The following is a 26,095-nucleotide window of genomic DNA, read 5'->3' as shown; positions in this document are numbered from 1 at the left end:
GTGAGTACTGAAGTAGATTCGCCTTGTCTTTTAACTAGGCATACCTGTGTGTGCAAGGCAGTAGGTTTGCAAGCACAACTGAACCAAAATTATTAAAAATAAGTGATTGTCGTACGGTTCTGGTTCCACGGTACCCACTGCAGATATATGGCATCACAGCCAGATCTTCCTGGTGGGGCGGAGAGGCAAGATCATATTTCTGTGCCAGGTCACGTAGTATGGAGTTAGTCAACATTGCAGTGGCTGTAGGAAAACAGATATTACCCAATCTGGCATAAAAACTGCTGTTACAAGTTTGTTTTAGCCTTTTAAGAAGTGTGATCGGAGAATGCTGATTCCATCCTGGTTCATCACGGGAGTCACCAGCGGGCAGCCATCTGCTGGATCTCGGTCCCAGAAAGGCAGAGGCTCCTCAAGTGGCCTATTCATCAAGATTGATGAGTGCTCACAGCAGCTCTGAAGAGACTTCTAATTGCTCACTCTCAAAACTGAGGCTGATTGTCAGACACCTAAATATAGATTTACGCTTCTAACTTTTTCTCCTTTTTTAAATGAGGCTTCAGTCATGAGCTAGTTAATGGTAGCATTACAGTTTATGGCAGATGACAGCGCATTACCAGGTTTATTTAGATGAGTGTCTTTGTAATTTGATGTGAAAGGACTGGGAATTTGGGGGAGAGGGGAGTTGTTTTTCTCTCTTAAAAAATTGTCACAGAACACCTTTTTTCATTTAATTAAAGCATCCTTTTTAGATAAGGCTTCAGTTAAAGTATATAAGCATTCCTTAGGTTAGTCCAGTACACGGTGTGAGTATCTAAAAACAAATTATAGGCAACATTTTCTTATGAGTAGTTTTTCCAAACTTCTGAAAACTTTCCCATTCTGTGCTTAGGAGATTAATAGTAAAATAATATTGCTTGTCTTCTTAGTGCAGACAAGTGTTGAGGTTCTTCAGAAACCTGTCATCTGACTTGATTTTACATTTGTTTTCTGTTTCAGTTTATTCACACGCTGGAAAACCAGAGGGAGTTCTCTGCTCGAGCTAAAGTATATTTTGCATCTTTACTGACAGTTGCTTTACATGGAAAACTAGAATACTATACTGACATCATGAGGACGCTGTTCTTAGAACTGATGGAGCAGTATGTTGTGGCCAAAAACCCAAAGCTGATGCTAAGGAGGTTTGAATGATTGTCATATTCTCTGTAGTTCTCTGGTTTTCTGTAAATGTATTTCTTTTGCAATGTGATTGTATTAAAATACCAACTATCCGTGAAAGTCAGAAATAGCCTGGCCCAAGCATTTAGGAAGACAAGCTCACCAGCAATAGCTGTGGAAGGCACAGGCAGGACTGCTGGCAACAGATTTCCTTATTCAAATACTGTAGTGTGGAATCTGCATCCAGATTACTGAAACATCTACCTTACTTCAAAATACAATACCAAACATTTCATTTACTTTTTAATCTAATTTTATTCCAAATGATCTAGCATTTATACCACACATCATCTCTGTAGTGAGCACACATAATCAGCTTGCATTGTGCATTCAGTGAGGGCTTGCTCTAGTGTTTTTAACCCTGTTGTTATCCCAAATAAATTACAAAAGACCTTGCTCTGTGTATGTTGTAGCTTTGTAATCTGTAGGTTATTTCCCAGTAACTGCACAACTGAGTTAATTTTCTAGCTCTTACAGTGTAGACCCAATTTAAGATTTTGCATAAAGGATGTGTGCTTTTCAGTAATGAGCTGAAGGTAGCTGGGAATGATGAGCAATACAAAGCACTTATCCTAAAGCAAGTACATGCTCCTAAGACTCTGTAGGGAAATCATTGCATTAGGAGAGTGCAGGCAGTTAAGCATGTAAAAATATTATATTCCAAGCAAGCAAAGATTTTTCTTTAATACTTTGTCATTAAGTACCCTTACCATACTCGGGGTTGGTTTTTTTTTTCAGATCTGAAACAGTTGTTGAGAGAATGTTGTCTAACTGGATGTCTATTTGTTTATATCAGTACCTCAAGGTAAGAATTGAAGTCTGGTGCCTGTGGGGTTTTTTTATCAATAATACTTAAACATGCTGCACTGAGTGTATCTTTTGTTTTTGCTTTATTTCATTTCCTTTCCTTTAAACAGGACAATGCCGGGGAGCCTCTTTATAAATTGTTCAAGGCTATCAAACATCAGGTAGAAAAAGGCCCAGTGGATGCTGTACTGAAGAAAGCCAAGTATACATTGAATGACACAGGCTTACTGGGAGATGACGTAGAGTATACGCAGTTGGTAAGCAGAGCATGATTAATATATTATAAAATCATTTTTTCTTTTAAAATTAAGTCCTGTAGTGTTAAGTCTGTACATACTTTTCTGGACTACTGTGATCTGCATAGAAATTCTGGTCATGGGCAGGACTGTTGATAGTTTGACTAAAGCAAATCTCCAAGCAGGAAAATAGAATTATAAAGTATCTTCTAAGCGTTAAATCCAAGTCCTGCCACTGTGGAATCCATTTCAGTAAATCCCTTTCATAATTTTCAAAGTCTGTCTGAACAGTGGTCGCAGTGTTTGGCTCCTTGCCTTTTCCCATCTAAATTAACTGGCAATTGATTTTTGCAGAATTCTTGCACTAACATTATGCTTGAACTTCAGGTTGTCTTTCTTCCTTGTGATTGCTGCTCATCAGCATATCAAATGTCATTTTAGAGATCGTTTTATTAGTATACCCGAATGAGCTCCTCTACAGTCCTGTGAGATGGCTCTGCAATCTCCAAAACACTTTATGAACCTATTTTTGCACTTGTTCCTGTGTGAATCAAACTCTCCTGAACATGGGCAGCCCAACGGGCATCGAAAGGGGTTTATTTCCACCTAAGGAAATAATTCCCCTACAGTGATGAGGGGCAGCTGCCTCTACAGGCAGTTCTGGAGACCCATGTTAGATGCTTCAAGTGGGATGAAGTGGACATCCCTGCCCCAGGAATTCCCCATCTGAGCTCCACCACCCCCTGAATCTGATCACCAGTGCCATGGTCCAGTTCTCTTCTATTACAAATTCTGTTTTGACTTAATTCTGTTCACGGCCACAAACTTCCACCACTTTTTCAACCAGACTCCAGCACACAGACTCACGGTCTTTTTAAAAAACTGAAGCAGCCCACTCTTTAGCTGTTTAGGAAGCGTAAATTCTAGTTTTACTCTTTCTGACAGTCTTGCTGGTTTTCTTCAGGATACAGTGTAATGAATATCAAAGATGCACAGACTGTCCTTCAAAGACCAACACAGGATTTATTTTTTCCTCTCTGATTTCTCTTTTACTGACATGTTAGGAGCCATTTGTGGTTGTCTCCAACTGAGAAAGGTGCAGTGACATATCTGCAGTGTGGAAAGAGAAACTTAATAAAAAGCTTTATTAAGTCCTGGTTAAAAAAATCACCATTTTGTGTATTCTGAAGGGATGCTGATGGGAGGGCTGATGTGAGGAGATTGCTGTAGGACTTTCACTCACAGAATCACTAGACTGTGACCTAGACTGCCTGGAGGAGAAGGGTGTGCTGGGCAAGAAGAAATATTTTAAATTCAATTGATATTTTGGGGATTAGTTGAATTGTCATCTTCATATCTGAGCTGAAAGTGCCACCCATAGAAACCACACTGACTGGCAATGCTGGTTATATTTTCTCTTGTGTATGGAGAACAAAATTTACTTGCACTGTACATCATGTAAGACTTAATGGCAATAATTCTTTATTCAGTCTGTTTCTTTTCACAAAAAAGCCGATGCCTGCAATTAAGCTAAATGAATGCAGTGTGAAAGTAGAAAATTTGTGTGTGCAATCAGATGTGGGCACAAGCAGCATACTAGCTAGATATTAAACACTGTAACATTGTACAGTAGCAGTATTTGGTCCAGATTTACAGATTTCCCATCAAACAAAGATTTTATGTGTGTGCATACATGGAAGATGATGAGATATATGTGTATATATATATGTATGACAGAAGATTATGAAGGGGGTTACTATTGTTATAAATTATTGGGATCTTTGGCACGATGAAGACATTGTTGTGGTAACTGTGAACAGTTAGGGAGCATTTGTGCACCAAGGTAGGTTAAACCATGAGTTAATTAGTTCAATTCTGCCTGAAAGTGAGACATGGTGGGAAAGTACGGTATAGAGCAGTTGTCTGCTCTCTAATTGTTCTTATTTAAAAGATGAATCTGTTTTGCATCACTGGTTACACTGACATGCTGCATACTGAACCAGCAGCAAAATCATGTCTAATTACCATAAAGCTAATAGGAAAAGGAAGGTGAAATCTCATGATTAGTTTGAGAGTTCTGTCAAGGGACAGTGCAATCATGTTTAATTTGACTGCCGTATGGCGTAGCTTTTCTTCCCTGTTTAAAAATACCAGCCATGCAAGTTTATTTCTGAGGTTTGAGATGATAAATTCAGGCATTATGGTTGGCAGGACCATATGCATCTGAGAGCTGCGATGCTTCAGATGTGCCTGGCCTCCACAGCTACCTGACTGGCAAAAGATCCACGAGGGCTCTGAACTGTTATACTGATTCAGCTAGTGAAAGAAGGAGGCTTTTCATAACATCTGTTTGGTTTTGGTGGGTTTTTTCCTTCTGGAGAGGTTTCCTAGCCATCGTTTTCTCATTTGCTTTTGTCTGTATTAAAACTTATATAGCAAAGCTACTTTTGAAAAATCACTCTAGATTTAGGAAATTACAGGCTTTCAAGAAATTCTCTTTAACATTAAAAAAAAAAATGTCAATACTATGAGAAAACAGTAATATTTTAGAACTAGCATAAACTACTTAGGTATATTCCTGGAGTTATTAGAGTTATTGTGACAACAGTAAGCAGTAAATGAATTCTTTGAACACCAAAGATTATATAAATGGCTTTTATATATACATATATATCTCTGTGTCTGTGTGTGTATTTATATATATCTAACGAACAGCTGTTCACAGGAGGTAAAGTTACGGGAGCTGAACAAGTCACTGCTCATCAGCTGAGCCATGTTAAATCACCATATGTACAGACCTAGTCCGCTCGACTTGAGAAGTAAAACCACAGCCATGAAGACAGCATAAAGGAAGGCAAAAGCACACAATTCTAGGAGTTAGAAAAGTGCAGCTCAAATGATTATTGGGAACTTGTTAAGTTTGGGCACTGCATTACTTGTGCTTTTCTATGTTCCAGGTTATCAGGCTATATGAGAAGCATGTAACTAGTCAGTGGTCCAGCTGCATTGTTCTTGTGTGTCCCTCTTTAATAAATTCCCAAGACTCAATAATAGTAGCATATTAGACATGAGTAAATCTATTCTGCATCTTTTCTGTGTTGTCTAATAGTGGGAGGAATTAGCTGGAATTTACGGTAGCTGGTTGGCTGCATAACAGCGAAGGATCCCTCAAATAATTCATACTCCCATTGCAAATGCGTGCTGCTGTGCAATAGTCATTGCATAGTGAATTTTAGATATTGTTTGCATTTAAATCACCCAGAAAAACAGATTCAGAGGTAATTCAGCACTGATTTGTCTTAATAACCATGTACATTCTTTTTTTTTACAGACAGTAAATGTATATGTACAAGATGGAGGAACCGATTCCATACCTGTGAAAGTGCTGAACTGTGATACTATATCACAAGTAAAGGAAAAGATAATAGACCAAGTCTATCGAAATCTGCCGTGTTCTCAGTGGCCGAAAGCTGAGAGTGTAGTTCTTGGTAGGTAGCTACTTGTGATACTATATTGAGCAGGTGAAACATGTGATCTTGTATTTTCCCCAAAAATATCTATAAAAGCAATTTATTGGTTTGGGGTTGGTTTTTTTTAAAGTTGAATTCATGTTCACCTGGATGCAAAAATACAGCATTTTGCAGCAATCTTAATATGCTTTAAAAATTAATGCTTTCTTACAGAATTATTTTTCCTGACTCTTAAAGTTTTGGTGTACTGTCATTAGTGTGCAAAGAGTCTGTTAATGACTGTTAGCACAAATGTATTCATGTCTGACAGAGTCAGTATCTCAGGTACTAATTAATGTGATAATGACAGCATGGACAATTAACTGATGGAGAAGTAACGATGCAATTTCAGAAACTGGTATTGTTTTTGACTTGCCTTTATGATGGTTATTCAAAAGAATTGGAACTTATAGGAGCTGCACTTTTAGGACATGATGAGCCACCAGCCTCTGAAAATCATCCTCCTTGAAGGCTTTCAAAATTGCTGTTCTCTTATTGAGAAAAAAAAAAATTGACATAACTTAGAAGGCCTAATAATCTTATAATAAAAGCTCCAATTAATAGTTTTGCAATATCTTCATTACTGCCTTAATCTGAAAGTAGAGGATGCAATTCTTGCTCTTCAGAAAATCCTAGTAAATTACCTAAAATTGACTTTTCTATTCCATACAAAGTCCTACTCCTCTATTTCGGACTGATAGCAGTTCTTATTATATATATTTGTAGTATTCTATGCAAAGGAATTTAAATTTTGTGGAAAATAATCAGAAGTCATGTGCATGGTTAGGAATAGTTCATGCAAACTTCTGTTATAAAGGCCAAACTATTAAGCAATAAAAAACACACATCGTGGCATGTGCCAAATTACTTCTTTTAATGTTCCACAATGCATCAGTAGGTCTCTAAACTGAAACGTTCTTGGAGTAGTTATTTTTGCACATGGTTAAAAACTGTTTTTTCTCATTTTAATTACCCCTTAGAGTGGCGTCCAGGTTCTACTGCACAGATCCTCTCAGACTTGGATTTAACATCCCAAAAAGATGGCAGATGGAAACGTATCAACACACTAATGCATTATAATGTAAGGAGGTGTTTCAGAGCAGTTGTTCACATCTGTTAACTGTTCTCTAGTAATAAATAAAATCTTTATTTGTTTTTAGAGAAACTTCTGTGCTACATAAAGAATAAAAAAAAAAACCCTAGCTCTGGGTCTAGGCATTAAAAGCTTGGGAGTGTGAAAGGCTAGGTCTAGACATATTGCCTAAACATCTTATCAAAAACACATCACCTAAATGCCAGCACTTTGGTTTCCTCATCATTGCAGTGTCCAAATCCAAATTCCCCTTTGAATATTGAAAAGCTCCTTTTGCTAGCTCTCATATTCATGTCTCCTTTTCTCGACCACTTCCTACCCCTGAGAATTCTCTTTGTCCTTGCTCTGCTGCTAAATAGATTTTGGGTTGGTCTGGTTTGTTCAACAGTCCAGTCAGGAGAGCAGATGTGGACATTTTTGTGCTGTCTGTCTTAAGTTTCGTACTGTGCACGCTACCAAGCACTTGCAATCCACTTATCTTCCCTTTGTATGCTACTTACTGCTTTCTAACAACAGATATCCTGATTAGGAAAGTTAGAAGTTAGTTTTCCCTCAGAAACCAGACAGGTCCGATTCTTCGTGATAAACCCCAATTTTGTATAAAGGGTGCCCACACCAGATTGAGGAACCACTGAACTCTTGGAGATGCTTTTAGCATTTTCAGTAATCTCAGAGGAGGTGTTGATGGGATCTCTTATTAAAGGAGGGGGAGGGAGTCTGTTCTGAATTGCAGAGCCAGTTGCCCAAGAAGCCTTTGAAGGGCAGCATTAATTATAGGTCTAGATTTCTGCAAAAGATTACAGAAACCGCAGTTTAGGTGTTAAGAAGAAGGTTCAGTAGTGCATACTTCTTTCGAGTAACATCCCTGTGTTTGTATTTTCAAAGGTCCGAGATGGTGCCACACTCATCTTATCAAAAATGGGAATTTCCCAGCAGCCAGAGGATAATCAGCAAGATGTCCCAGGGGAAAGTAAGTATCTTGTGGCTTCACTACCTCCCAAAATGACTAGAAGTCAAAACCCACACAGAGAGAGTGACACTGCTGTCTTGATCTTGTTTATCAAGCATGTCTGTGGAGCTAGACTATATAGGGCTTATTTGTCGTGTGTTACACACTGCAGACTTGCAATGGTTTTCTTTGTCCTCATTATAAAAGCCTTAAATAATGGGGCTTTAACCATAATTGCTGTGAGTCCATACCCCGGCTTAATAGAAAGCACTCTTAGCAAACATTTCCTTGCATATTTTGTTTCTTAATCCCACTACATCTATAGTCAAACCATGTTTCATCTTTCCAGAGCTTTCTCTCTTTTTCTCCTTCCTTCTTCCTTTTCTTACTTTCCTCTCCAAATTTCTTCCACTTCTCATTAGACTGAGAATTGAATGCAGTGTTCAAGATGAACCACAGTAGAGACCAGCTCCCCTCTCTGTGACATAATGGATCTGATGTAATTTTTTTTATTGCATTTCTTACAACTGTGTTGCCTTGCAGACTCATCTCTGTACGTTCATATTTTGTGTCTCCCTCCCTTTGAGTGATGTTTCACCAGCTATGCTAGCTTGGTTTTTCCAGGGTTTGTTGGTTGGCTTTGTTCATTGCATACATGTTATATCTTTAGATGCAGCGTTTTCCACAATTCCTTTGTTCTTTTTGAGGTTTGCAATCCACTGTAAGTTAGTGTCAGGAATTTCCTTATAATGTTTCCTGTCTTTCACATCACTAAAGCAACTGTTGCATAATGCTTACATTGCTGTCTGCTACAGTATGCTGGACTTCTCAACACAAAAGGCAACCTGTTAGCTTGCAACCTGTCTTTTAAAGCTTTTACTTCTACATGATAGTATTCTGTCTAGACCAATTTCTTTTACCTCAAAACCTCTTGAGACACAATATCCATTACAGCCTAAAATGCACTCAGATTTTTATGGAAATATTTACTTTTAAATTTATGTTCTTTGTCACACGTGTTTCCTTTACATTTCAGATGTTCAGTTTCTCTTTTTTTTTATCCTTATATTCAGTTATTTTACATGAGGTAGAAGGTAGATTTATGGAATGATAATTGTTGAGATCGTTCTTCCTTCTATGAACTCATTTGATATGCTTTTCTGTCTAGTACTGATTGCAAAAGCCATTGCTTCACCTAATAGTTTCATTCCTTTAAAGAGATTTACTGATCTTAGATTTAATAGGTTTTAAGGGCTGGGCAAACAGATTGGAAATAATATGCCAGAAATGTACATATTTCAAGAAGACAGGTCTCAGCTGACAGCTCTGACATATATCGCTATTTAACAAAAATGTGCAGACTTCCATTTCATTTGTGTTGAGTGTTGGCCAGGAAATTAGGACGGGCAGAATTACTTGCCATTTACTTTTTAGTCTGCCCTCCTGGATGCTTTCTCTTGAGACTTTTTCCAGCATCCTTGACGGGGCTTCTAATGGTTGTGGCCATACCTCTGCTGCTATCCTCTCACCCCTTTACTGCAAGTGCCTGCCATAGTTGGCCAAGTAGTGACTACTCTGTCACAGCAGGTGCCAACCCAGCATGTTAACTTAAAAAGCCATCCAGGTTAATATAGAGAGCAGTGAAATGCAGCCAGGCAAGGAGATGATTCCTAGTCCCTGTTCAGTTTGGTTGCACCGATTGCTGAGATAACTGCTGAGGCAGTAATCGCCTCCACTGTAAAGAAGTGGAGTGGACCATGAATGGAACCTGGTGGTGTCCTTAGCTTGTGGTGTTCCGTCTCCCATTCTGGGCTCCCAGTCTTCATCGTCCCCACCTCCCTACCCTTGTGGCAGACAGGAGAGGACCAGACCACGTGGTTTTCTTTTTTTGTTGTTTTTTTTTTCTTTCCTCCTTCTCTACAATGATATCTTTAGCTATGATTCAGTATGATGAAGCTCTTTGAACATACATGATCTGTACTCCAAGATGAACTCCTTAATTGTATGTGTGGCATACTAAATTGTAAAGGAAAAGCAGACTTCTGGGGACAGTGCTGTCACACAAGGGCTCTCGTATGCGAGAGAAAAATCTGCAGAGAGAATTCAGATCCCAAAGTATGGAGTGAAGACAACTTCCACCATGTTTCTTCTCCACACCCTGTCTTGCACCATGGTAGTGTACAAATTTGGGAAGACAGCATTTCATGCCAGGCTAGCCTGTTTTCTTTAGCGCTGAAGGGTCCTCAGAGCTCTCTGGTGCCAACTTGTTCTTTTGGAAAGCTATAAAATGTTACAAAGCTAGTGTGAAGGGAGAGCCTGCAGTGCCAGTGATTTGTGAGATGCTATGTGTATAAAAGGGAGAGGAGAGGATCAGAGGCTTCTCCTCCCACACATACACATTTATCTGACACAGGGATTTACAGGGTTGGAATAAATAGAAATCCTATCCCGGCGCTATGAATGAGGCTTGTGACAAAGTGGTTTTCCTTTTATTCAGAGTCTCTCATTAACTTGCACCTTTTGCATTGAGAAGTGTCAGCTGAAGCCATTGACTGTCTGCCAAAGTACTAGGCTTTGCACAGAACGAAAATGTAAAATCATGTTCAGAGATGTTGCTCTAAAACCTGGCATTGCTTCCATGCTGCTTTTGATTCACAGCTTCTAACAAGAAGACACTAGAAGCTGGAGGTTGTGACAAATTAAATGCAGCATCTTTTGCTTCTGGAGATAATAAATGCAATTACTAATTTGTATCAAGATGGAGAATGGTCTCAATGATTTCATGCTAGTATTTCTGTACTGAACTATAAGGCAAAACAAAACACTCTCTTATTCCGGGTTTTTTCTCTGGGGTTGTTTTTTCCTTTTTTAATTCTGAATAAAAATAGGCAGAGGGTTGCAGATCAGAAATACTGATTAGCAGATCCATGTGGGGCAGCCCTTCCTTTGCCTCCGTGGAGTGGTGTATTCATGGGGGGGAGGAGACTGGAAGGACGCTAATTTGCTGCAGGCCATGCAAGAGGAAAGGGGCTGCATTGCCTGTCACCATCTCACTTGCCTCCATCATGTTTACATCATGGTTCATATAGCTATAATTAGTCAGCACAGTCAATATTTGGCATTAATACCCCTCCCCCCCCCCCCCACGTTATTTTATATTGGCCAAAGAATGCCCATGGGCCAAGACAAAGAGTTCAGGGGGAAGCAGTTGACCCAGTGGGTGCAGTCTTCTCCCTGCTTATGGCTTGACACATAATGTGGCTACCGCAATAAAAAAGGAGGTGTTTTCCCCTATCTTTTATTTTCTTCACCTCCTGCTTTTCCATTGGGGAAAATATTATCTCACAGAAATGTTATTTTCTCTTAGCAACCATACTGCTGACTTGTTTCGTTGCCCCATGTTCTGAATTTCTCTTCCTCTTTCTTCCTGCTATTTTTAGCAATGAAGTGGGATCTTTGTGTTGCAGAAGTTCATCTGGTTGAGCTGTAGTCTCTTAATCCCTAGTTTCCTATGAAATAACTTCTATTTCACTAGTAGCCAATTCTGTTGTTGCTAAACAAACACGGGCCAAATTAAGCTGCACACAAGGGCCAGGAGTCTCAGTGGAAACCCCTTTGGTTGTTTCTTTTCTCTCCAAAGTTAAACTGGGCCATATACCATCAGGAGGGCAAAGAGAGCCTAAATTCCTTTGAATCAAAGGAAGAAGCAGAACTGTACCAAGCGACTGACATAAGGCTGGAAAATAGTTTCTGCTCTAACTGCGTTATTTGGTCTATTAATTTACAAAAGTAAATAACAGGCATTGCAAAAGAAATTCCAGACTTCAGGCCCAGCAGTGGTTCTTACGCTACTGGCCGATGATTGCTATGAAATGGTATCGATTGCGAAATCGCAGCTGCTTCAAAATAAAGTGATAGCTTTTATTTATTTCTTGCTTCATTCACATGAACTTCCAAGTCAAATTAAGGACTCTCAAAGGACAACGTGATTTAATGTGGGATTTATTTTTTTCCCTACCTGATTAAAAAGAAGTAAAGGCCCCAGAAGACTGCATAGCTAATGCTTTTCATGAGGATATATAAAGTAGATTCAAGCAGAAGTGTTGGCTTGGCCAGATTACACATAAATGTTATTTTCCCCTGTGATGTAAAATATTGAACATACATGCAAGCTGATAAATTTAATGTAGCTGTTGGGGAACTTAGTTAATGAACTATTATGGCCAAAAGTTTGAAAGGACAAAATTCATGCAATTAGAAACTGATATTTTCTGCTGTAACCTGGATTCAGTTACGTTAGATACATATATTAAAGCATAAAACTTCGCAGTAATGCAAAATAATTTGTGCAATAGGGTTGAATCACAATTTTTATGAGAAAAATAACTTTCACATTTTTAAGACGTCAGTGATTTAAAATGCCCTGATTCAGTAACTTCCACTGGAAGAGCGCCATTGATTTTAGGGACTATGCCAAGTAGATATAAAAATTCAGAAATTAAAGGAAGAACAAGCAAAACCAGGAGATTTGCAACTAAGTTTGCGACATAGAATCTTTTTTCAAGGGATATTAATTGCAAGTTAAAACAATTGTATCATCTCTTTTAGAACTGTTTGTAACAAAAGATTCTCAAGCATAGAGTTTGTCTGAACATTCACGTTGATGCTGAAATGCAAGGCTGCCTTTATTCCACTGCGTGATCATTGAACTAAGCTCAGGGACCAGATGCATGACCAAGCCACGGGTAGCATAGTGAGGCACTGTAATCAGATGAGCTTTTATTAGCATCCAGGTGCTTACTCCTGTTTCTCCTATATGGTAACAGACTTGATGGGAGTCTCTTTCTCTTCTCTGGTTTCAGCTATGAATACTGACAAAGAAATTTTTAAAAACCTTATTATAATGGATTATAAATTTGCTGCAATCATTACCTCTGTCCCCAAACATCCCCAGTAAAAAATATATGCTTTTTATATTTTAAAGCATAAAAATGCTTTATCAGCATTTGACCAGCTACAAAGTCAAGTGGTGCTGGTCAAATGCTGATAAAGGCAGGTTTGAACTGAGGTACCATACTTTGAACTCAGCGGTTAGGGTAGAAATGTAAATTGTAATGGCGATACCTAGAAAAAAGGCTGAGATCATAAATTCTTAAATCACCACTGACAAATTCACCAGAGCTGCTACAACAATATCTTGCCTTGTACCTGGAGTAGGCTACGATTGCTCTTTCTGTGGTGGCTGTTGGATCAGACCTAGCTGAGTTCCTGTAACTTGATCATGTGTCCTGGTTTTAGCTGGGATATAATTAATTTTCTTTCTAGTAGCTGGTATAGTGCTGTGTTTTGGATTTAGTATGAGAATAATGTTGATAACACACTGATGTTTTAGTTGTTGCTGAGCAGTGCTTACACTGGTCAAGGACTCTTCAGCTTCCCATGCTCTGCCAGGTGCACAAGAAGCTGGGAGGGGGCACAGCCAGGACAGCTGACCCAAACTGGCCAAAGGGCTATTCCATAACATATGGCATCATGCTCAGTATAGAAACTCGCGGGAGTTGGCCGAGGAGTAGCAATCGCTGCTCGGGGACGGGCTGGGCGTCGGTCAGCGGGTGGTGAGCGGTTGTATCACTTGGTTTTTTTCCTGGGTTTTGTTCCTCTCTCGCTCTTTTGTTGTTTTCCTTCTCATTACAATATATTATTATTGTTGTTGTTGTTGTTGTTGTTGTTGTTGCAATTATTAAACTGTTCTTATCTCAACGCACGAGTTTTCTTACTCTTGCTCTTCCGATTCTCTCCCCCATCCCACCGGGGGGGAGGGTGAGCGAGCGGCTGGGTGGTGCTGAATTGCCGAGTGGGGCTAAACCACAACATCATGTCTCCAAGAATTCACAAAGGGATAGAGTATTTCAGTGTGTGGACCTCAAAAAATACACATACTGTGCTTTACGTGACCGAACAGGAGTTTCCTAATTGTGTGATTCCTTCCTCTCCTTTTGCTCTTGACAAAAGCAAGCTTTTTCAGCATATGTATTATTGAACATTTAGTAACTGAGTTGTATATGTTGGACAGGAATAGAGTAATCTAGATCCTTTTGGCAAGAGGACAGGTATGTTAAGGATAGGGCACAAAGATCGTACATGTACTTATGTATATGATTATTTTCATGTTGCTGTTTTGGATGTGGGGCATTTTTTTGTAATTATTGCAATTACTGTTTCTAGGGCATGCACTCCTGGAAGATGAAAATAAGGTCTGGCATCTAGTCCGGCCAGTAGATGAAATAGATGAAGGTAAATCGAAGCGGGGCAGCGTGAAAGAAAAAGAGAGGACCAAAGCTATTACAGAAATCTACCTGACCAGACTTCTTTCTGTGAAGGTAGGGCTCAGATTGCCACGGTTACAACTTACTTCTATAGATTTTGAGGTACAACTGAAGAAAATGATGCAACTATGTAATGCATTTGGCTGCAATTTTGAATATGTGTCATGTACATACAAGCTGGTGTTCAGGGCTTCAAGTGATTAATATGCCTAGAGAAACATTACTGGGAAAGAGATAAAATATAATTTCCAATCAAAGCTGAGAACCATGATTATGTGTTTGTTAAATAAGGATTTTTCTTGCAAGACAAAGATGGATATTCTCCTCTGTGCCACCTGTTTAGATAGTATTTTGTTGGGTTTTCTTTTGAACCAAATGCTTTATAAACTGCTACAGAGCCTTATATTTCCCTGTTCTTGTGTGTGACCAATGCTGCAGTATAACCTAGAAAAATAAAAATGTTTTCAAATAATAGTAGTCCTTTTAGAGTATTTTTAGTGCTTATACTGCAGAATGGATCACAAGCAAAACAATTTTCCGAAGCATTCCTCCTTGCAGAAGGAAGTTAGAATAATATGTTTAATGACCCTAAAGCCAGGGTCCTTGTGAAAATGAGGGTGGTCTGGCTCCAGCTGAGGCCATTTGTCTAAATGTGAAAGTGGATGTGAAGGAAAGTCTGTGCATAGATGACATAGACTCAGGACAAAGAGCCAGCAAGGTGCTTACATCCCTCTCTTCTGTTAATAACTGCTTTGCAGCCACCGCTTTTCTATTCCCAATAGCCAGTTTATAGATTATTACCAGTCTGGAGCTTTACTAACTCGTACAGAGCTGGTGAGGTGTTACAGCTGGGACCACCGCTACCCCTACAACCCAAGGACTGTCGATGTGCCCTTGCTGACAGCAGAGTGGCTTAAGTCTCCTTGCTTTCCTGGTCCCTGCCCTGTTCTGAGGCTGGCAGCTGGAGTGACAGTGAGCGAGAGGATGCAGCCCTTCAAATGTGTTTGTAGGGCCAACCAGCTGAGCAGGGACGAAGTGCATGTGGCCTCAACAGGGTCATTTCTAAAACAAGGGGACAGGCTCTGAGGTCGCAGTCTCTAAGGTCCGGGCAGATGCAGGAATCCAACCAAGCACACAGCCTTCCTGGGACACTTCACTCCTTGGGCTCAGTGGAGCTTATGGAGCTGGGCCAGACTGGGTGTCTGATGAGACCCAAGTGCTTGCCCTTAAACAAAAAGTCAAATGCTCACTGGTACTTCTTCCTCTCAGTCTCTTTCTAAAAATTGCATGGGGCTCTGGTCTCAGAGAAACTGGAGGTGGGAAGCTGCAAAACCATTAAAAAATGGCTAACAATTATTTTATGTGCACAACAACCCTGAAGTGTAAATGTATTGTATACTTAGCAACCAGTTTGTGCTTCTTCTGTCAAGCAGAAAGCACACCTTTCTGTGCAAACTGTAGAATAGTTGGTGAAGTCGTAACCTTTCAGGCTAGAACATAAAATTGTTCTCTAGAAGGTCTTTACTGTGTCGGCAGTTTGCAAGGTCACTGCACTAAGAAGTTGCTTGGTTTTTGTCACCCGGTACCCTTAGCACTCAGGATGAAGGCCATCAATGACCGCAACTGGATTATGGGCTGTTAGTGTCAATAGGAATAAAATATTCTAGGATGGCACCGAGTTCAGCCTGTAACACAAATGCAATAGATTTTTTAAAATTTGCTTTTAGGGGACACTTCAGCAGTTTGTAGATAACTTCTTTCACAGCGTGCTCAACTCGAACCATGTGGTGCCACCAGCTGTGAAATACTTCTTTGACTTCCTTGATGAGCAAGCAGAAAAACATGACATCAAGGATGAAGATACCATTCACATCTGGAAAACAAACAGGTACGGTATGAACAGAGTAATACTTGTATTGCAGAGAAATGAGAGTGTAATTCCCAGGTATGTACTGGCACACTTACCAAAATCAAAGTAAATTTCATTTATAATTCTCAGAATCATTTTAATTGAGATAATATGTTTATATGAGCAAAAGGATTCCCTGTAAGCCTAGAAGCTGCAAAAATTAAACCAGTCTATCTATGGGCTTGTCATTGGCAGATTTACTACTTTATTTTTTCTCTTTCCTCAGAGAAGAGGAAAGCAAGAGGCAAATGGGACTAGATTTACCTGTCAAAGCACAAAATCGAATAAAATACTACTCAGGTAGTTTCTCTAACCATGCGGACATCTTCTCTTCCTATTTGGGGCACTTGAGATTCTTCTCATACGAATTTTTCTGTGAGAGGTGTAAAGGCTTGGTTTTCAGACATGGAAACCAGACAACAGATAGCTTGTATAAATGTTGAAATATAAAATTAAACTTCCCTCTTGTGAGGAGATCAAAATGCAAAACCCGTACTTAATTTCATGTGATTTGCTTGTTGTAGAACATTTATTGTGTAAAAGGGATTATTTATCTTTTTCTTTGCTTTGCAGCCTGCCTCTTAGATTCTGGGTAAACATACTGAAAAATCCCCATTTCATCTTTGATGTTCATGTTCACGAAGTAGTGGATGCTTCCTTGTCAGTCATTGCACAGACTTTCATGGATGCTTGCACAAGAACAGAGCACAAATTAAGCAGAGTAAGTGATTTGCATTCTACATCCTGACTATGCTCATGCCTGACAAGACAAAGGGCATCCTCATAGGCAGTACCCATTCTCTGAGGAGATACAGCCTTGATAGTTTCTTTTTAGTTTTATAATGAAGTTAGCATTTCACCACTTAACAGGTTGGTGAACATGTCAGTGTTACTGTGTAGTCTGCCAATTGATATTTGTAAAAAGGAGAAAATAGCAACTGTTTTCATAAAAAGCTAGTTTAAGAACTGATTATTTCATGTCCACCAATAATTTAGCATCATCTTGCATTGATATATTTGTAAAACCCCACCGTAATGCTGTCTGTAAACTTCATCCTTTTAGGACAAATAATCCCACCAATGTTAATAAGCATCCAAATGTTAATATCTGTAAAGCTAAGTGCATGTGAATGTAAAGGCTTGATCTTAAGTTCTTGACTTTCTTTTGCTTTCTAGAGATGTTAATAAATCAACCAAGTTTCTCTCTATTATAAATTTTTCAGGATTCTCCAAGTAATAAATTACTTTATGCAAAAGAAATCTCTAACTATAAGAAAATGGTGGAAGAGTAAGTATAGACTCTTTTCATGTTTATTCGGAGTTGTTAGGGCTTTAAGCCTGTGTAAGAGGAAAAGAAAATGCTGAGGTAGTCAAAGTCAACTGTCAAATGTTAAAAATTTTACACCTGAATGTTAAAATGTTCCCTTGGTGGTGGCGTTGGCAGGCTTGAAATGGAGCGCCGTTATGACCCAGTGCATGTTCGTGTCTGTGCAGACAGACGAATAGATTTATTCAGGAGAAAATATGATGCTGTTTTCTGCAGTGGTTGTTGTTACCCATACGATCTGTCTAACCAATGCTGCACTTCCATAACTCAGTAGAGATCAAATCCTGAAAACATTTTCACAAACACATTTTTTCTATTTCATCTCTGACTTTATTCATTTACTAATTGGCAATTCTTTGAATACCATGGAAGATCTGCTGCAGGACAAAACTCTTGCTAGCTGATGACTTCAAAAGTTTGAAGACCTAAACTGATCATCGGCTGCAATTATAAATACATTTCTTTCCTGTGGTGTGTCCCTGTACAATCATGTACAGTTTGCCTCTGTTGTGAAGGTACTAATGACTGTTGGAAGGCAGGATTACTAAAGGAATCATTGGTCTGTTGTGGTAGAGCATCTCCTGCATTATTAGGAAGCATGTTTAAAATAATTGCAAAATTGAAAGACAGAATTACCAGAAAACCACAGTGTATTTCACCTAATTGAAAGTCTGTTTTCATCTGTTGCAGTTACTACAAAGGTATTCGTCAGATGGTGCCAGTTAGTGACCAAGACATGAATACCCATCTAGCAGAGATTTCTAGGGTAAGAATAAATTCTGTTTTCTTGTCCTGAAATTGGAGCCAAGTATAGCACTGTTTTTCTTTGTCTTCTCTTTCTAACTCAACAAGTGGGTTTTTTGTATGTGCAGACATCAAATCAGTTATTTCATAAATCTCTGAAATACTCCTGTTTAGTGTAGTCGTGCCTTTTAGCCCTTTGAAATGTTGATTATTGAATGGAACCAGGAACGGTTATCATCACTAATCTATCCGAGTGATGTAGGTGCCAGAGCAAAGTGTTCGGATTTTTTCACATCCCTTGTGGAAAAATTATAGCACTCTTGAATTGTGTTTTCTCTCCACAGCATATAGAGGATTTTTAGCATCGATCATACTGATATCAAGTAATGACTGAATTCAGAGTGCTACCACAGCAAAAATTAGATTCCAGAAATGAAAGAGGAGGCACATATGTTAAGTATAGCCTATTTTAGAGCTGTCTGTACAAGGGCAATACTTCTGCTTTACACTGCATGTGAGAAGCTCACCATGTGTTCGCTCAGTGGCACTTTTTCTTTTTGCATTATAGGTTATTGGGGATTACCTCTCATGGAGAAGAGCAGAGGGGGGTGGTTGCTAGCTGGGGACTCTGGCTGGAGACTGGTGGAGCAAAGACACTACAAAACCTGCTTCAGTCTTGTAAGAGCCTGTCCGCTCTGCAGCTCAGCTTAGCTAGAGCAGGCTCATGCCTTCGAAGCACTTGATATAACTTGGAGAACCAGGAGAGGCCCTCACCAGTCTTAAAAGATGTTATTTAGCCTGAGCAAAGAGACGGTGTACTTACTGGCTGGTTTGCTCGTTTGCTTAATTTAGTTGAAGAGCTCTATCGTAAGGAGGATGTTTGGGGAATTTTTTGTGGTTTGTTTATTTCAGTGCCCTTAGGACCTAACATTTTGCAGATCAACATCCTCATGAGAGCATTTCTATTTTCAGTCCTTCACTACGAAACTCATCTGCAGTGACGTTTCATTTTCCAGTTCACTTTATTTATTACACAAATTGAGATGTATATAAAATTAAAATGTTTGGTGATTAAAAGTAAATTCAATAGAATGTTTTAACATCAGCAGAACATGTTGATCCTGTCTATTTACATTATAAATCATGATAAAAATGAATATGGAAGGAGTGATCGAACATTGCAAATTTTGACCAGCTCTAGAAGTGGCTTTTATAGAGCAAGGAAAGATGGATGTTTCTCTGCTGCCTTATGCCTTGGGTAATCATTTATGCCTGTAGCAATATTTTGCAATTCTTCATTTTCTTCACTAACTTAAAAGACTAAAGGCGTAGCTAGAGACTTGAATCCTATACGTTTGAATGAAAACCATCTGTTTAGACAGGTAGAGCACATTCACTAAATAAGTTAAATGTCAAGGCGGGGAGGGAGGAAGAGGTAATGGAAGGGTTATTTCCTGCTTCATTTAAAGTCCTTTTTCTCTCTGTCTCTCTCTTTCTCTCTCTCCCCCCTTTCCATCTTCATGATTCAGATGGCTTTTTCCAAACGTACATGTGCTCGTGATCTTGATGAGTTACACCTTTGCTGTAGTGAGGTGTGAATAATTTCAAAGAGTTAAAAAGAGCCAGAGAAAGGATTTCAAACAGCCATGACAATGACAGAACCAATGCTTAATATCTCAACAATAGGTAGATTGTACTGAGTAAATGCTTTAGTTATACATACCCATGTTGTTAACAGATGTTTGAGCTGTAGTCTGTGGTTTGACGTTCAGAGTTCAAAATATTTTCCACCTCCAGTGTTAGAGTTGTGGGCAGGCTGGAAAAACACTCGCTGAAAAGTCTTGATCTAAAAATCACCAAACAAAAGTTTTCTCACCCCTTTTTCTGTCCCAACTGTCATTTAACAAAAGTTACAGGATGCAGAGCCTGCATTTGGCAGTCTTGTATATTGTATCCAACAGTTGTGCATGTGCATAAATTTCAGCTGTCTGTGATCATATTTTGACACGTTTGCTGTCCGTTTGTGTTGTTTAACAGGCACATACCGATTCCTTAAATACGCTTGTGGCTCTACACCAACTCTACCAGTATACTAACAAATACTATGATGAGGTAAGTTGCAGCTTTTGTTTTCATTTTTTAATATCAGTGGTAAAAAGTTATGAAAGCTAACATCAGTCTAAAGGAACAATTTCTGGAATTCCCTGGATAATCAGGTAAAAGCAATGCTGAACAGAAAGCTCTAACTTTGCAGTTATATACCTTGCTTGGCAATTACACTGGTCAAGGGTGTGTTCTTATAAATTAACAATTTCATTATGGGCTATCTGGTTTTGGTAGTGATAGTTTAACAAGATCTGAAAGAGAAATAGATTTTAAAATCATTTCTCTTCAGTTCTGCCATCCTAATTCCTAAGAATTAGGACATAAGAATGTCACCGAGCAAAAAGTAGTCATCAGAGCTCTATCAGCTTTCAAGATAATTTTTTTTTTATTAGGAACAATCCATTAAACTTGTTTGCTTGTAGGAATGGGCCCATGCCTTTTTAATTAGTTAAGATGCACTTAAAACTTCCATGCATGCTACCGTCCCTGTTTTGCCATGCCAAATGAAGTGCCTGCCCAAGGTAAACCCAAGTAGAGTAACTGTTGAATATAGCCTGATTCAAAAGGAGGCTCACAGATTCAGTCCAAAACATTTCTTAGTTTTTTCACACCCTGTGGAAAGGGGGACAAAGAACAGCCCAGCTACACTGGGATGGCTATGGCTCTCCAAACTTAATCTGAAAACAAAAAGAGAGAAGGAAACTTTTATTCAAAGGTTTCCATGGAAATGAATGCCTCCAGAAAACTCTCAGAATTAAATCAAAGCAAGTAAGAACAGATGCTGAATCAAAAAGGAGTACAGCACATGTGAGCTCTCTTCAGTTTGTCTTGCACCTCAGCACAGTTCGTGTTTTCACTTATATTTAGCACTAAAGGCAGTGAGTCTCATCCTCAGCTTCACTGCAGCTGCTTTATACAGGAGCAGCCAGCCTGTCACAGCTTTTAAACAGATGTAAGCAGGGAAAATTAAATCACTCTGAGAAGTCTTGCAATGAGGGTCAGTAGGGGAAGCAGCCAGAGGAATGCAGGCCAACCCGATGGCATTGGTTTCCCCGCCCCTCATCCCCAGCGCTAACCAAGCTGGCTTTCAACACCTTCCCAAATGTATCCGTGGCCTGACCTCTTACAGAAGCACTCAGGGACCCTGGATGACAGATGGACTGTAAAGCCCTGATGCTTCCACACCCCTGTGTCCCTGCTTCCACTCACGGTTTCACGTTTAGTGGCAGGCACAGGTGGAGTCACCAGTCTGTGGGACTTCATCAGTGGCAGGGCAGCAAACCCCAGGGCGTAGCCACAGCTCTTCCTTTCACATATATTACTGTATGACAACAAGGTGCATCTGATGAAAAGGCTGCTAATTCAGAGTTATGGAGATAATCTGTCAAGAACCATTCAGTAAAATTAATAGAGCTTATTTACTTTCCATGAAAATGTTTTAATTTGCATAAATTGGAACATTTTGCAGCTGCCCTTGTCTTTATTACTGACGCAGTGGTTCCCAGCATGCGCTGTACCTTCTGCATCTCTGCAGGGCTTGACAATGACTAAGTGGGTACATTCTAATTGTCCACATTTATATGAAGGATATATTCACCAGCAGAGATAATCATGAATTATTTAGTCTAGATTTGAGGAATTCCAGCTAGATGTAATTGTTTAAATTAAGGGAACAATATCAAATTAAATTAGGCCCAATTTAAATACTGTAATAAGTGTTTATTAACTCTGTCTTGTAAAAATGTTTGCACGCTTTAAAAACAAATCCATTAAAATAATTATTTCTAAACAAATTTGCTCCAGTGTTTGAAACTCAAATGCTATACCAGCCCTTCAAAGCAAAATTATTGGCTAGATTGATACTGACTGCATTAATCTCCATCGTCAATGATCTGCAAGAAGTAGTAAGAACCACAGGTAGTGACAGGCAAACTCTGTTTCTCCAGTTCTTGTACTTGCAAGTTCATACAGCATTTCAACAGAGCTGAAGGTTTCTGCTTGATTACAGTGTCTGACTTTTACTAATAAAGCCAGTTCTAGAAAAGGAACGGTTTTGCCATGTAACACGTTCTCCTAATGGAGAAATCTAATAGTTGGTGGAAAAGTTTCCCTAAAGGATGGTGGAAATGACAACCTTTCGAAACCTTTGAAATTTGATCTTGAGAAGCCCTAAAAAACTCTATTTGAAGAAAGCCTTCTCATAACAGTTGACCTTTTCTAGCTCTTGTTTTCAAATCCCTTGTGTCTTAGAGTCATACCTTCCTATATATATATTCCGTACAGCAGAGACTGCATGCGGGATGGTGGGGGACTCCTCTGACAAGCTCTTTGCTTCCTGAGCTACGTGGTGCTGGGCCAGAGTCTTGGCATTTCTTGGCGAGAGCCAAAGGGGAGCTGCCGGCAGCTCCCTGACACTGTGGCCAGACCGTTTTCTTCATCATACTGTCTATAGACACAAGCGACCTTGCGTTGCCTACCTAATGACTGTGTGTGGACCACCCAGGAGCTTCTCATAACCAAAGCTCATGGGGATGGGGCTTAATTACTGCTCGTAAATGGCCTTTAAGCCTTGTAGGGTGGACTGTAAGTAAAAACACTGATTCTTAAATAGCTATAAAGACATTTTTCCCCCTGCCTGCTCCATCTTGGAATGTAGTATTTCACAAGATAAAGTACTACCTATTAATTCACTTGGATCCCAGCATAATGGGAAGCATTACAGCAACTTAGATAAAGTAATGGAGACGATCATTTTTATTGCCTTTGTATAAAAATAGAACATGGGGCCTACTAGACGGGCTTTACCTTAGGTACAGAGTGAATGCAAAAGACTCTTTACAACCAAAGTAGTATCAAACACTTGGTCCGGGAACTGTGTTGTATATTTTAAGCTAAATTATTCTAAATATACTCTGTTTATTTCTTCCAGATTATAAATGCACTTGAAGAGGATCCAGCTGCACAAAAAATGCAGCTTGCCTTCCGTTTACAGCAAATAGCAGCCGCATTAGAGGATAAAGTGACTGACCTTTGACTCAAAAGCCGCAATAAAGAAATCTGATCTGAAGATGTTCAAATTCATTCTTCCTGTTAAGGAAATAGTGTTCTATTTTTTAATGTATAATTACAACTTTAAATGAAAGATTTCATGTTTTTTTGATAGCAGAGGTGTAATGTAAAAAATTTTTACTGTAAATTATGCTTCTAATTAAAAGCTGTGTTGTGTGTAAATGGATCTTCTGTGGGAAAGAGAGTCCTTTGGTTGGGGGCAGGGTGGGGGGTGGAAGAAGGAAAACCTATAGTTTGTTTAATTTAGTAGAATCTGAGACATCAGCATTTAGGATTCATTACGCAAGTAAATTCAATACTATAGCATCCTTTCTACGTTAAGCAATATTTGTACTAGGAAAACAATAACATACTCAGAGACACATGCAATATCCCCTTTTATTTTGATAACTGGAAATTGACTTGCATATAGCTCCAAAACTTAGTCTGTGCTCATAATGAACATTGTGACCAACATGTCTGATTTCTCTGCAAGATCTGAGAATGGGATTTGCTACCACACACGGTCTTAATTTAATTATTTATGTCCATGGTGATGCACAGTACTGCGCCCACCACAGTTGGCTGCGACGGAAATAAGACTAATGCCAATGTAGGAAGGTTCTACTGATAAAGTCTCATTCGGTTCAGAAATCACTGCAAAGAAGGAATTAGTCCTTAAAACTTTACAACTCTTTGTTATTATTGTGAGTTTTATGATATATGCTAATGTGCCTTACTTGTACTAATTCTGTGAATCTGATGAATGGTTTTGTAAAAAGAAGCAGATCAGAAAAAGAAATATTTATGTGCTATTGAATGACTTTTGTGTGAAAAACATGACCAGCAGAATGCTTGTAATTAGCTGCTTGCCGAGAGTGTGCTGTTTAACATGATTTGATTATGTATAATATCTTATTTTAGAATGGTTCTGATGATTTTTTGTTTGAATCTTGGAACTGTCCTAGAAATACCATCACTTGTTTTTATTGTATTTGTGATGTAAAATACCAGTATGATATTGGAAAAATCATATACCCGTCTGTCGAAAACCACTCAGTCAGTTTTGAGCCTTGGAATGCTGCATTTGATTGAATACACACCATAACCCATAGCAAAGACAATTGAAATAACCTGTCAGAAAGTGTGTGTTTACAATATAGGTAAGTTCCGTACAAATCAAAAAGTTAGGTACATCTTCTTAAATTGCTGTATTGCACATCAAAGAACTTTATTCCTCTTTGTCTCGCAAGTTTTTGGCAGTAAAGTAGCATTTTAATGAAGCACTGCCATCTGTACTCCTTCGTTCATTGTCCTGCCAAGCGCCCGGACTCTGCTGATTCTCAGCAAGCTAACGCAGTGTCTCTGCCCGCTCTCCCTGCCCGGCAGGCTGTCATACAGTGACTTTTACTGTTTGTTGGTATTTCCCCCCTCCCGCCTTGTGAAGATTTCCTAGTATTTGTCCATGGGCCTTTCCTTCAGTTTCCAAAAATCAAAAGCCTCGCCAGAACTGGTTTCCTGCCCAGGAGGCTGGAAGGGGGTTTTTTGGTTTGTTTTGTATTCGACTTCTTGCATTTGTGTATAATCATTCCTGAACCTGCCTGGGCTGTAAGTTATTTTACACTGTTTAGGACTGAGGTACATGACTTCTACATAAAGGTGCTTTGCCAGCTACTCCTTCATCAACAAAGGCATCCTAATTTCACAGCTAATCTGTTTTCTTTGTCATTATTTGTAAATCCTGTTAATTGTAAATCAAATACAATGTTGTTTTTTTCCACCAAGTGTCACAGGATCTTTATTGAAATTGGGGGGTGGGTGTTGAAAGAGGTTTGTAATGCTTCCTCCAGGGCTGATAGAGCAGCAGCGTCCGTCAGTCTGCGGTTGGTAATGGAGGAGCACAGCACATCCTGCAGATGGTATGCCTGACATCATGCCCTTTTTATGGGCATTTGCTCTGAAAAAACAGTACTCCTGAGAAGAGAGGATGTAGTGCAACATCCCATAGTGAGGTCTTCTTGCTTGATGAAAATCCGTCTTGGGACCTGAAAGCCAATTAAAATACAGGCTCAGCAGCATCTCTCCAGAGATCAGAAAGCCCTGCTTGAGCAAGCAGGGCTTTCAGAGGGAACATTACGTGTCCCCTGCCATCAGTGACTTGATGCAGAGCAGCTGCAGGCGTGTGCAAGTTTGTGATGGATCCATTGGTCACTCTTTGGTGTGCTGTTTTTTACATCCTGGGAAATTTGCTGGCTTTCGGCGCTGCAGTGCCGTCTGCCAGGGCACACGGAGGCAGATAACTGTGAGCAGCTGCAGCTACAAAGGAGACTTAATGCCAGTTCTTCAGTTTCTCTAAGTCACCTCTCCTGAAAGCACAGAGTTGGAATTTGAATTGAAGAACTGAGCTGGTTTATTTTATTTTATTCTTTCCCCTTTTGGCTAAGCTCCTCCAGCGCTTGTTTTTCCACTCTGGTGCTCTGTTTTGTCCAGGCCTAGTTTTTGGCTTCAGTTTTCCCTATGTTTTAGCAATCTGATTCTTAAAGGCTTCATGCTCCTCCTTTGGTTTCTGCTGCTCCTGCCATCTGGTTCATCTGCAAGATAAAAGAAAAAAGCTCACTGGGGGTCTCCCTCCTTTTCATCCCCTCTGCAACCCCTCTAAGGGGCACTTTGAGCACAAGAACCTTTCTCTGCATAATAGGAGCCACTCTACTCCATAGTGGCAGCTGTGAACAAAACTCCCTTGCTTGGACATCTCCCAGCCGTAGTTCAGAGGTGGGTGCAGGCTGTCGACCACCACCAGCAGGTCTGAATCCCATTGCTGAT

The 26,095-nt window shown here is 39.5% G+C and overlaps 1 protein-coding gene across 7 annotated transcripts in view; it reads left to right on the top strand.

Moving 5' to 3' along the window:
- Positions 1–25,052, top strand: part of PLXNB2 (plexin B2) — a 263,445-nt gene extending 238,393 nt beyond the window's left edge. For 6 of the 7 annotated variants that reach the window (XM_072860778.1, XM_072860825.1, XM_072860814.1 and 3 more), the window contains 13 exons: positions 1,000–1,181; positions 1,957–2,023; positions 2,136–2,282; positions 5,593–5,749; positions 6,751–6,851; positions 7,749–7,833; positions 14,038–14,192; positions 15,866–16,026; positions 16,621–16,768; positions 17,271–17,335; positions 18,065–18,140; positions 20,156–20,230; positions 23,154–25,052. In XM_072860778.1, coding sequence (XP_072716879.1) covers positions 1,000–1,181; positions 1,957–2,023; positions 2,136–2,282; positions 5,593–5,749; positions 6,751–6,851; positions 7,749–7,833; positions 14,038–14,192; positions 15,866–16,026; positions 16,621–16,768; positions 17,271–17,335; positions 18,065–18,140; positions 20,156–20,230; positions 23,154–23,258 — 1,524 coding nt within the window. In that variant the 3' untranslated portion in view covers positions 23,259–25,052. Of the gene's footprint in view, positions 1–999; positions 1,182–1,956; positions 2,024–2,135; positions 2,283–5,592; positions 5,750–6,750; positions 6,852–7,748; positions 7,834–14,037; positions 14,193–15,865; positions 16,027–16,620; positions 16,769–17,270; positions 17,340–18,064; positions 18,141–20,155; positions 20,231–23,153 lie in introns of those variants that run through there. The other variant, XM_072860835.1, reaches the window with a different exon arrangement.
- The last annotated feature ends 1,043 nt before the right edge of the window (positions 25,053–26,095 follow it).

Source organism: Ciconia boyciana, chromosome 1 (genome assembly GCF_034638445.1).
Source record: "Ciconia boyciana chromosome 1, ASM3463844v1, whole genome shotgun sequence".
Taxonomy (NCBI): domain Eukaryota; kingdom Metazoa; phylum Chordata; class Aves; order Ciconiiformes; family Ciconiidae; genus Ciconia; species Ciconia boyciana.
Note: the sequence above shows the minus strand (reverse complement) of the source record. Positions and strands in the feature narration are given on the sequence as shown.